The 12,607-nt window shown below is 46.9% G+C and overlaps 1 protein-coding gene across 1 annotated transcript in view; it reads right to left on the bottom strand.

The window, feature by feature from the left end:
- The window catches only part of Mrap2 (melanocortin 2 receptor accessory protein 2), a 13,715-nt gene extending 1,217 nt beyond the window's left edge, over positions 1 to 12,498 (bottom strand). The window contains exons 1-3 of the mRNA XM_013036747.1: positions 12,372 to 12,498; positions 6,754 to 6,853; positions 4,541 to 4,670 (exon numbers count right to left, since the gene is read on the bottom strand). Coding sequence (XP_012892201.1) covers positions 4,541 to 4,670; positions 6,754 to 6,853; positions 12,372 to 12,498 — 357 coding nt within the window. The remainder of the gene's footprint in view (positions 1 to 4,540; positions 4,671 to 6,753; positions 6,854 to 12,371) is intronic.
- Positions 12,499 to 12,607: the final 109 nt, after the last annotated feature.

Here is a 12,607-nt window from a genome sequence, read left to right on the forward strand (position 1 = left end):
ATCCAGACTGGAGCTTAGCTGAAGAGGTAGGCTGCCAAGCACGCCAGCTTGCCGCCCTTTACAAAAGAAAAGCACCTCATGGAAAGAAAAGGAGCAAAAAAAATTGTTCCCGAAGTACAAGAAGCACAGTGCAAGCTTTCACAGGCAGAGCAGACCTCCCAAAAGCAGGCTTTGGAGTCTGTGAGCAATGAATGCATAATCTCAATGATTGTGTTCTTAAATCTTTTCTTTCCCACCTGAACACTTGCTACAAATTTCAGGCTTTTTTTTTTTTGCCAGTCCTGGAGCTTGAACTCAGGGCCTGGGCACTGTCTCTGAGCCTCTCTGTGCTCAAGGCTAGCACTCTACCATGAGCCACAGCACCACTTCTGGCTTTTTCTGTTTATGAGGTATTGAGGAATTGAACCCAGGGCTTCATACATGCTGGGCAAGCACGCTACCACTAAGCCACATTCCTAGACTTGGTACAAATTCCTAATGATCACCTTCTTATGGATGAGGGGACTTAGGGGTCATGCAAGTCTGATTCATGTCACCAACATCCCCATTATCAAGAATTGGAACAGGTGTGATGAAGCACATCTGTGATCCCAGGACTCAGGAAGGAGCTTAAGGAAGGAAGGCCAGGAGTTCAAGGCCACCCTGGGATATGTGGTAAGATCCGGACTCAGGAACATCACACACACACACACACACACACACCACATTTGCTGACTTCTGAAATCCAGTGAATTTGTTTGTGAATTGGGCTTGCTAGCAGCAAGTAGAAGAGAAGAAAGGAGGTGTGAGGCTGCACCTGACCAAGACACAGGGTGTGCATATAAAGGACAAGGAAGGCAAACCAGCCTTGCACAACTAATTGATGCTGATGAAAGATGCGGGCCTGGGGGTGGGGGGAGCTTCAGGCTTCCAAGAGGAAGCACTTTTCTGCGGTTACCAAGGTAATGACCCTAAGCAACGCACCTGCTACCAAAGGCCCTCAGCTAGCTGGATTGGGAAAAAAAAAATAAGTATGTTATTTGATATTTAGTAAAACGTATGTGCAGCTCTTCTTTCCTAAAGTATCTGGTTAAATCTTTTCCTCAATGTAAACACTGCAATGTTATTGCTGACTCATAGAAGTTTGGATATATTTGGTGTACAAGGTATTGTGAAGGTGTTCTGTGTGTGTGTGTGTGTGTGTGTGTGTGCACACGCACCCATGCTGGGGCTTGAACTCAGGGCCTGGGTGCTGTCCCTGAGTTGTTTTGCTCAAGGCTAGCATTCTATCACTTGATCCACTGCTCTACTTCTAGCTTTTGGTGATTAATCAGGGATAAGAGTCTCACACACTTTTTTCTCCAGAGATGGCAGTAAACTGCAATCCTCAAATCTCAGCCTCCTTAGTAGCTGGGATTACAGATGTGAGCCACAGCACCAGTTGGACATGTTCTCTTGATCTGAGTTAGTGTTTTCCTTTTTGTAAAGATCTCTTTATATGAGCTACAGGAGCTCAGGTGCCGTGGGGGAGATTTCTTGTCATTTGTTGGTGAGAAAGGCCTCGAGGAAGACAGAAAAATGAAGGCATCCCGTCTGTTTGTTTGTTTGGCTTGAAGTCAAGGCCTCATGCTCTCACCTGGCTTTTTTCACTCAAGGCTGACACTCTACCACTTGAGCCACAGCTCTACTTCAGGCTTGTTTTTTCCTGGTTAGTTGTTGATAAGAGTCTTGGGGACTTTTCTACGTGGGCTGGCTTTACACTGCTGGCTTTATACCTCAGGCTTCTAGGTCGCTAGGATTACAAGCATGAGCCACTGGTGCCCAGCTCTGACCCTGTGCTCTTGTCACCAGGTCCTTCCAGGGTGCTCCCTTGCCAGTGCTCTTGCCATCCCTACAGGCCAGATACCTAGAAGCTGTGTGCCCACTTCCAAGCCTCTGCATGGCTATCTTCCCACCCATCTGTCTTAGTCAAGCTTTTCTGTTCTGTGACGCCCCCATGCGACCCTCCCAGAGGAAGGAGTCTGTCTGTCCTCTTGCCCCTAGCCCAGGCGCCCCCTTTCCTGTCTGGGTCTGGCTTAGTCACTCAAGTCCTTTTCCTCTCTCTAACTAAGGGGCGCAGTCTTCACCAAAAGGCCTTGCCAGACGCAGAGTGCCCGTGTTCTCTGCAAACCACCACACACTGAGCATCTATCTGCCGCCTGCCCAGCACCATGAGCACTAAGTGGCACCAACCACCCCCACATTTGTTTTTCTGGGGGCAGACAGGCTGCCAGTGTCCAAGGACCTGGATCCCCCAGTTCCCTCTGCAGAGGGACAGCATAGCGATGTTCTGGTCGTTCCCCAGGAACTTTCTAGATTGAGAGGATGGAGACAAGGTGTGCAGCTGGCATCTCCAGCAGCCATTGCCCCAAGGCGTTTAAAGATGTGCAAGCTAAGCAGAGACCTATGAGTGATGATTTCTGTACAAAAACAGCCACGACAAATAGATAGAGCCCTAGCCTGTGTGGAGAGACGCGTGCCATGGAGAAAGATGTCTTCAGCAAGCCTGGCCGAGCTGGGGCTGTGGGAATGCTGGCTGACTAGGAAAGAGGCGAGCTAAGCCGGACAGAGAAGATTCTGTCTCCTTCCAATGATCTATGGCACAGCCCTAGAAAAGGCAGAGCTGGGCACTCAATAAACATCTTCTAACTGATAGAGAATGAAAGACAACAGCCAGGTACCCATGGCTCACACCTCTCATCCTAGCTACTCAGGGGGCTAAGATCAGAGGATTATGGTTCAAAGCCATCCCAGGCAGGAAAGACCATAAGACTCTTATCTCCAATTAACCACCGGTGGCTCAGAGTGGTAGAGTGCTAGCCTTGAGCAGAAAAGCTCAGAGGCAGCACCCAGGCCCTGTGTTCAAGCCACATGACCTACCAGAGAGAGAGACAGAGACAAAGAGACAGAGACAGAGAGAGAGGGGGGAAGGAGGGGGAGAGAGAGGAAGAGAAGACGAGAAGGAGGAGGAGGAATAATCTTGAGTGGCCAGATGTCTTGCCTCGTCCAGCCTTGGCCAGCTGGCCCTGGCCATGGTCATCAGAGACTTTGAGCCATGACATTTTCCTGCTCAGAGATCTGGCGGCTCATGCCCATCCTTCCCTGAGCACCATAGTCAGGAACCTTACAACTCAAGGCACAAAGTGATTCTCACTCCTCCAAGGTCACGAGCATTCTGCCCTTGCCCCTCCATGAAAGAAGGTTAAAATGTTCAGCATAAGGAAACATCCTGAGCCTCTCCCATGGCTCTCCCTGTGAGTCAGCAGCATGATGAGGAGCCCTAGTGCGGGTAAGATGGCTCTTCACACTCACTGCCCACAAAGCATCCACAGGGTGGCAGGTGCTTCCTGGCCTTGACCACTTTGGGGAAAGGTGCTACTGGCTTTGTAACAAGTTTCTCCTGCCCTGCCATCTGCCTTCCTTGTGATGGCTGACACTGCACACAGATCTACTCTCCTCCTGCACATGAACCTATTCTCTCTCCTGGCACAGGGTGACTGGGTGAATGTGGCTAGGTGTGATGGATGAGCTGTGGGAAGCCACTTCCTGCTGAAGAAGCTGAGGCAAAGGCAGGCTGAGTCCCATGCATCCTTGCGTCCTTTGGCCATGTCTCAGGCAGCCCAGGGGCTGAGGAGCGGAGGCTGCATAGCTCTAGCTGTCTCTTGCCAACTCTGCCAACATAGAGATGAGCGAGAGCCAGCTGGTGCTATGCAGAGACTTGGGGAGCTCCTGATTTATAACCTGCCAGCCCAGCTCAGACACCTTCTTCCCAATGTGGAATCTCACACTGGGCACAGAGGCGTTTCAAGCATGGTCCTTGGGGATGAGCTAATATTTTATTAAAAATGTTCTGACTTCATCTTGTTAGAGGAGCTCTGGGTTACCTGGCCCCATTCTGTGGCTGAGCACTGTTTGGAATTGCCACGGAAGAGAGAAATCCCCTTGGGGTAAAAGCGAATGGACAAATGCAAGTCCAGAACTGCAAGTCTCAAGGTCTCCATGACACCTGAGAGGAGTGGACAGTCATGGTCCCCCCTCCCACCCCTAGCCCCGAGCTCACTGGATGATAGTGCCTCTGTGTGTGTGTGTGTGTGTGTGTGTGTGTGTGTGTGTGTGTGTGTGCATGTATGTATGTGCATGTGTAATGAGAGATTTGTTTTAAGGAACTGGATATGTCATTGTGCAGGCTAGCAAGTCCAAAATCTACAGAGGAGGCCGATAGGCTAGAGACGCAGAGCAGAAATGTATTTCCTGTCAGTTCTGGTCTTCTGGAAGATTCTGTTTGGGGAGATAGGTCTTAAGTCTATTGAGGCCTTCAATGGAAGAGATAAGACACCCACATTATAGAAAGTAATACACTTCATTTAAAGTACACTAGTTTATGCTAATTTAATATCTTTGAAGAATGATCTTAAAAAAATTACCTTCACCGGACTGGAGGACAACTCAAGTAGTAGAGCACCTGCTTAGCAAGCTGGAAACCCTGACACTGACATTAAAAAAGATGAAGAAAAAGGAGAACCTTCACAGAAGCATCCAGAATGTTTGACCAAATATCTAAATGCCGCAGCCTAGACACGTTTCGACTCAGAAAGTCATGTCCTATTAGTACAAAGGTGTTTTTATTCATAAAATCCTGTGCCTCAATGATCCTGCAAAAAGAAATCCAAGGAGCAGGGAGATCATCAAGTGTTACTATTCTCTGACCATTCCATTCTCTTCATTGCTCTTGCAAATCACTTCAAATTCCCCAATTCCTTAAACCCACACAGTGAGAAGCAAAGGTGTATATGGCTGTTTGGAGGACATGGGGGGAAAAAGAGGAGGGGTATTTTTTTTTTTTGGTCGGTCATAGGGCTTAAACTCTGGGCCTGGCCGCTGACCCTCAGCTCTTCAACTCAAGGCTAGCACTCTACCACTTGAGCCACACCGCCACTTCGGTTTTCTGGTGGTTTTTTGGAGATAAGAGTCTCACAGCCTTTCCTGCCCAGGCTGGCTTTGAACCGAGATCCTCAGATCTCAGCCTCCTGAGTAGCTAGGATGATAGGCATGAGCCACTGGCGCCCTGCTGAGGCAGGGTATTTCTATGGCTTCTGAAGTGCTTCTCAGCCACCGTCCCCCTGTGCCTTAGGAAGTGGTTCTTTTCCTACCATTCAAAATGATTGTGTTGAAAATTGTTCCCCAATCCTTGATGTCTAAGTGCTGGGCAGAAGCATTTGTTATCATTCGAGGGCAGAATGAAGGCCAAGCAACAAGCATCAGGGCTTGAGTTATGTAACTGTTAGGGACCATGTGCAACCTCCTCCAGTCCCTCCCCCAGCTCCCTCCACTTTCCCTGCCTGCTCTTTGCTCTAGGAAATTGCCCTAGGATGGAGCTTCAGGCTGCTGGTCCCTGTTCAGCCAACAAGGGGCAATGGTGAAACGTGGGAAGGAGGGAACAGAGAGAAGGTTTACTTTGAGGCCAGACCGCCTGCTGCACCCCTGAGATCCAGGGCAGGTGGGAAAGGCCCCTCTGTGTAATGAGCCTTGGAAACTGCCTTTACCAAAAGCACTTCTACTTACCAACTCGAGTAGTTATCAGTTGCTCAGTAGAACCAACTAATAAGTTCTTTGACACATTATTTTCTTGTTTGCATTTAATGAAGTATATTTTTTAAACCATCCCTGTGAAGTGTTTTCTGCAGGCATGGCAGCTCAAGCCTGTAATCCTAGCTACTTGGGAAGCAGAGATTGGAGAATCAGTTTCAGGCCAGCATGAAGTTCAGGCCAGCCAAAGGATGCTTAGGAAACTCCATCTCAACCCGTGGCTTGGAGTGTTGGCGTGTGCCTATCATCCTAGAGGAGGCCCGTGTAGAAGATTACAGTCCAAGCTGGCCCACATATAATAATAAACCCCAATAACAAACAATGGAAAAGGGGACTGAAGGTATGGCTTAAGTGTCAGAGAGCCTGCTTAGCAAGCACAAGGCCCCAAGTTCAACGCCCCCTCTCCCAGTACAGACTGGAGAAAAGGGTATTTTCTGATATTTTTGATCTGATGTTAGCTCACTTCAAAAATCCATGAAAAAAAATCTCCTTCATAAGTCCAAAGCCTAATGTTGATGCTTTTCATCTTGTTAAGAGCATTAAATAAGAGATTTCCTTTTATCCTGTTATCAAGGAAATTCAAGTTCAACTCAGCAATGCATCTGGGTAAGTAGTTTAGCTGAGTACTTACTGACAGCTATTCCGCTGCTCATTTTGCATTCTTTTTTCCTCTACTTTGAATCTGGCAAGCTGTGTACATCCTTTTCAAAATAAAGAAAAATCACCATTTCAATATAGAAATCAGCCCAGGTCAACATGAACATTGTAGAAAAGGACCAGGAAGCTCAATTTCACCAGGGAAGCAAGAGGCAAAAAGCCAGGAGGAGCCAGGCACCATATGTGCACCTGTCAGACCAGCTGTAGAGGAAGCCTAAATAGGGGGATCGTGGTCCAGGCTGGCCTAAGTAAAACACATGAGACTATCCCAGACATAGCCTCAAAGCTTCAAGGGCTATGAGCGTGGATCTAGTGGAGAGCACCTGCCTAGTAAGAGCCATAACATGATCCCCACTCCTGGCACCTGGGCCCCGGCCACAAACCACACACTGCCAAGTCTCTCCATGCATAGGCAACAACCAGCCATGGTACCAGTGCTGTTTCTTTAGGTCACTATGGAGCATGAGACATTTAGGTGCAGCCCAGACTTACTCTTGGTGTGGGGCGCCCGTCTTGGTCAGCAAAGTGAGCACAAAAAACATGAAAATCACAAAGACTGCAAGGCCAACCCAGAACCCGATCACGATGGAATCTGCAAAGCAAACAATAGTGGTATCAGTGTATCACCAGTGGCACCCACATGGTCCTGGGGGCTTGAACTCAGGGCCTAAGCACTGTCTCTGAGCTTCTTTTGCTCAAGGATAGCTCTCTACAATTTGAACCACAGCACTCCTTCAAGTTTTTTCTGAGTGGTTTAATGTCAATAAGAGTCTCATGGACTTTCCTGGCCCACCTGGCTCAGGTCTCAGTCTCCTGAGTAGCTAGGATTACAAATATGAGCCACCCGTGCCCTGCTCCAATGAAATATTTTTATTTCACTATTAAAGTATGACTGATGGATAATTTATTTTCCCAGTAAGATTTTTAGGTCCCATCTACTCTAACACCATTAATCAACACTATAAGCATCCTTGATTCTATCATTTTAATATATCTCATTACAATTGAGCAGAAATTACTTCAAAGACTCTTTGAATTTACTTGTCCAATTATTTGAAATTAAGATCTATGTAGGTAAGGTTGAAATCAGTAGTGGATCAAATGGTACAGTCTGATAGACATTTTTTATTGTTATTGCAGAGTTGATATGCAGAAGGGCTACAGTTTCATGAATCAAGTAGTGAGTAATGAGTACATTTCTTTTTGAACCATGTCTCCTCTTCCCTTACTCTCTCCCAGTTTTTCCCTTCTATCCCTACCCACAAGATATCCAGTTCATTTTCCACAGTGTCTCATGAGCACCACTGTTGTATTTATTCATCCTGTCATACCTTTTCTGATAAGGATTAAGAAGTTATGTAAGGCCAAGCACCAGTGGCTCACTCCTGTAATCCTACCTACTCAGGAGGCTGAGATCTGATGATCACAGTTTGAAGCCACCCCAGGAAGAAAAGTCCCTGTGAGCTCTTATCTCCAATTAACCACTCAAAAACTGGAAGTGGCACTGTGGCTCCAAGTGGTAGGCACTAGCCTTGAGCAAAAGAGCTCATAGACAGCACCCAGGCCCTGAGTTCAAGCCCCAGTTATGGCCCTAAATAAATAAATAAAACTTGTATATTAATTGGGCTTACATGTAAAACATTATTTTAATTAAATTATGTCTACATTATACAATTTGCTTTTGTAAAAAGGAGAAATAGCCATTTGCTCTGCATAATTTTTTTTTGGGGGGGGTCTGGTCGTGGGGCCTGAACTCAGGGCCTGGATGCTGTCCCTCAGCTCTTCAGCTCAAGGCTAGCACTCTACCATTTGAGCCACAGTGCCACTTCCGGCTTTTTTCTTATGTGGTGCTGAGGAATCAAACCCAGGGCCTCAGGCATGCAAGGCAAGCGCTCTACCACTGAGCCACCTTCCCAGCCCCATAATTCTTATTTTTATGCTGCACATCCTGCTGCAGTTAACATTGTCAAACACTCTGGATGCAAAAGTTAATGTACTGTTCCAACATCTAACTATAAGTGCTAAAGGAATAGCAACTTCTTCAGATGTTGCTTTGTAAAATAATGGCAATGAGGCATAAAGGAAGACATAAGGACAAGTACCAAGCACACATGTCCTCAAGTGTAACTAACGTGGAATGACGGAATCTCCCAGGTCTGCCTGACTGTGAAGAAATGTTGACGAGTTAGTAACTGTTCCAGACACTGTGCCTGATCAGCTGCTTCAGAGGAAAGCAAATCCGAGAGGAGACAGAGGAGGGCTGCCAGTGATGCAGCCCAGGGCCTTCCTTCCCTGGTCTTGTGCCTTGGGGAGCTGACACAAAGCAGCAGAAGCGGGGGGCCTGGGAGGCCCACAGCCTTCCGAGAAATAATGTGGCAGAGTGGGAGACAGAGTTGTAAGACCGGAGATCCCCAACCCAATGCCATTTCCAAGTGTTGCCCTGCTGATGTGACAACCGTGTTTCCCATGACAGCCGGCCTTACCTAGCTCTTCTTCATAATCCCTTTCAAATGGAATTCTGCTTCCTCTGATTATTTGCAGGAGCTTCCCCTTACCCTAGTCCTGAGCATGCGACAGACCCCAGGTTACTTTCCCACCCTGAACTTCTCCCAGGAACACTAGAGAGCACTCTCTCCACCCAAGAACATCTAACTTCTCTTGAAGTTTTATTTTCCTGCCATGTTTGGTGGACACAAGTGTCACTGGGCCCAGTGTGATTTAGGAGAAGCTGGAGCCAAGTAGCCACACTCTGTCATACGCCTCTGGGCTGTGTGAACAAATGGCCCGGGACACTTCCCAGTGGAATATAATACAAATATTTCCCTCACACAGGCTCTGGTGATGAACCATGCCTGTAACCCTAGCTGCTTAGAAGGCTGAGACCTGAGAATCAGATTCCAAAGCCAGCCAGGGCAGGAATGTCCATGAGACTCTTATCTCCAATTAACCATCCCAAAGCAGGAAATAGAGCTCTAACTCAAGTGGTAGAGTATCAGCTAAAAACCAAGCAAGAACAAAAGGCCCTGAGTTCAAGCCCCGGTACCAGCACAAAACAAAAACAAAATCAAAACCCTTCCCCTTAACCAGACTTATAATGGATGGCCTGAAACAAGAGAGCTGAAATCTAGCATGCACTTCCTCTCCAGGTTTGCTCTTTGCCATTCCTCCAAAGAATCAAGAAAAGAGTATGACCAATGACCTCTCCCACAGGGTCAGGACAGCAGAGCTGGCAGGGTCCTCACCCAGCAACCACAGTGATGGATGGGTGTCCCTCAGCGGGGCCTCTTGGCCCTGATCTCTCACTTTGGGCCAACTGACCTCCCCCCCCACCTCTCCCCCAGTGGCTGCACCTGCCCTGTGGACAGCTTCTGGCTGACCACCCATGAGGGACATCCTCAGGTTAGCGTATGAGTGAAGTATGAGGTTAGCCTGCCACTGGTAGCTCAGAATAAGCCGGCTTCCTGTTATACCCCACTAAAGTGTGAGTGTCTGGTCAGCCACTCTGGGCTTTTGTTCTTTGAGAACAAACCCACTGTCTCCCCCGAGCCAAGCCCTTCCTTGAGGCTCACGGCTTTCCTTCCCTTTGTAGGAAGTCCTTCAGAGATCTCTCCATGTCTACTAGTTCCAGCCTCATGCACTTTCCTGTCCAGGATGGCTTTAACCCATAATCTTCATATCTCAGCCTCCTGAGTAGCTAGGATTACAGGTGTGAGCCCCTGGCACCCCACCCACTGCAAGAGTTGACTTAATCTTTTTACTTTCCTGAATATGGTGGGATTTTGCTTCCATTTCACAGCTCTAGCTCACACAAGTGAGTCCCGGACGTGAAGTATCTTTCACAGATCTCTTACAGCAGAACACACAGTAGCTTCTCACTTGAACAGTTTTGTATCTTTGTGATGTACATACTAAAACAAATTTCCACTAATGGTATATTCAGTGAAATAAGTATCTAATGTGTCACAGCTCTAAGTTTCATAGAGATTTATTTCAAGCTGCAGTCATGTTTACAATATACTATGGGCAAAAAAGATCTTCTACAGTTGTTTCTAGAAATGCATCAACAAAATTACAGCAGTAGGACTATCTTCAGGCCTCCTCAAAACTAAAGAAAAGAGACAGAGGCAAGCTGGCATGAAGCTGGGGCAAACAGAAGCGCACTGGCATGGAGCTGGGCCACAGATCCTGTCAGAGGGCACAATGCAATGGTTCACCCAGGCATTTTGATTTCTGCCATAACTTATAACAAACAAGTGTCCTTATTGGAGGTCATCCCTGAAAAAAACACAGACTGCCAATCCATGTGAATTTAGAGCAGTGATTTCGCTCCCAGCCCAATGATTTCACTCCCACGCTTCCATCAAATAATTAATGACAGCCTGTCCTAACGAGTTCATCTCCTTTTTCCTCCATAAATATGGAGAAAATGTTACCCAAAGACTGAGAAAAATCATTTAATTATTACTTGAGGCACAAAAGATATATGAAAGGCAATGACTTTTTTTCTCAAGGGGGAAAAAAATCCTAGCTAGCCTTCCTTGCAGCGCATGGGTATAACGGGTCATTGATGCACACAGGTCATAGTGAGGGAGGGAAAGCTTTTCCTTTGCTCCATTGTGCTTCTGGTTCTAATCTCCCTTGGGCTTCCTGATGTGTCACATTCATTTGGATCATTTAAGCTACCCACAGCCTGTAATTCTAGCTACCCACAGCCTGTACTTCTAGCTGTTTGGAAGGCAGAAGGTTGAAGGATCGTGGTTAGTGGCCAGCCAGAGTAGAGAAGTTCTCAGCCAACGACTCGGCACAGTAGTGCCTCCTGCTGTCTCAGCGATGAGGGAGTGACTGCTGGGTTGTGTGTGCCCCTGCGGGCCCCAGTGACATGAGAAACACAGAGAGGAGGATCACCTCTCAGGCTGGCCCTGGGCATTAAAAAAAAAAAAAGGTGAGAGAATGGACATCGGAAACAACCAATGGGAAAAGGGACTGCAGGCAGGCTTGGCTCAGGTTGAGAGAGCATGCACCCAGTAAGCATGAAGCTCAGAGTTCAGTCTCCAGCACGGACAAAAACCAACAAACCTGACAAATGGCCATGATGACACAGATCTATAATTCCAGTGTGTGGGAGGCTGAGGTAGGAGGAAGGCAAGTTGGAGGCCAGCCTGGGTCACTATCAGAAAAAATAGAATAAAGGAAAGGAAAGGAACTTAAACTCTTTGATATATATATATATATATATATATACACACATATATACATATATATGTGCATTTGTTAAGCAGACAGGACCTGGGAGAGGGCAGCAGACCCAGCCCATCACCTCAGCTCTGCTCTATACAATGAACCCACTTCTGCTGGTAGCCAGCACTACGTTTTATTTTTTATCTTATTTTTAACTTTTTCATAGTTATTATAAAGGTGATGGACAGAGAGGTTACAGTCACATAAGTCAGATGAAGAGCGTATTTCTTTTTGAACAGTGTTACCCCTTCCTTCACTGCCTCCCAGATTTTAGCTCCCATTCCCACCCACAAGTTGTATAGTTCATTTTCCACATGGTATCTAGTGAGTATCACTGCTGCATGTGTTCACCCTTTGTCCCTCCAGTTTTGATGAGAGTCCCTTCCATGGCCGTGCACTTCTTGTCCTTGTGTCAGATCGTTAACCATCTGCATAACACAAAACACACTGGAGTTCAGAACAGAGGCTGGCTGATCCCAGTGAAGACACACACTGTGCTTCACAGGCCTAGAAAACCAAGTGTGTGTGAACAATACCATTGCCTATGGGCTGTTGCAAAAGAAAAGTCCCCACATAATAACCTCCAGAGTCCATGTTGCATATATTTCTGGTAATCCAAACAGTTATACTTTGGGGTACCTGGACTCATTCATGCAAAAAAAAAAAGAGGCTTGATCTGAATTTTACATCTCTGCATGAATCAGAATGAGGTCCCCAGAGTGAGCAATCTCTCCATGTGTGGAATGGGTGTTTTGTGGGTAGAAAACAATTATGTAAGAAGGTGGAATTTTCAGGAAACATAACCCATGGGTATTTCACAGGTAAAGACAAATACACCACATGCTTACAGTGGAGAGTTACACGAGACTTACATTTATGAGCCTTCAGTCCTTCAAAGGAAACTGGCCCGATTTCGTAATATTCATACTCCCAGGTGTAATCAGAATGTGATGCCTGTGGCTGGGAGGTTCTGTTAGAAGTTAACCTCTGGGAGGACATCTCCACTCTGCACAGGACAAAAGAGCAGGTTTGGAACTCATGAGCAGACTGGTGATCGCCCATTTACCCTGGTGACGCTGGACCCCTACTCAGGAGTCCAGGAGCCAAA

This window comes from Dipodomys ordii, unplaced genomic scaffold, assembly GCF_000151885.1.
Source record: "Dipodomys ordii isolate 6190 unplaced genomic scaffold, Dord_2.0 Scaffold404, whole genome shotgun sequence".
Taxonomy (NCBI): Eukaryota; Metazoa; Chordata; class Mammalia; order Rodentia; family Heteromyidae; genus Dipodomys; species Dipodomys ordii.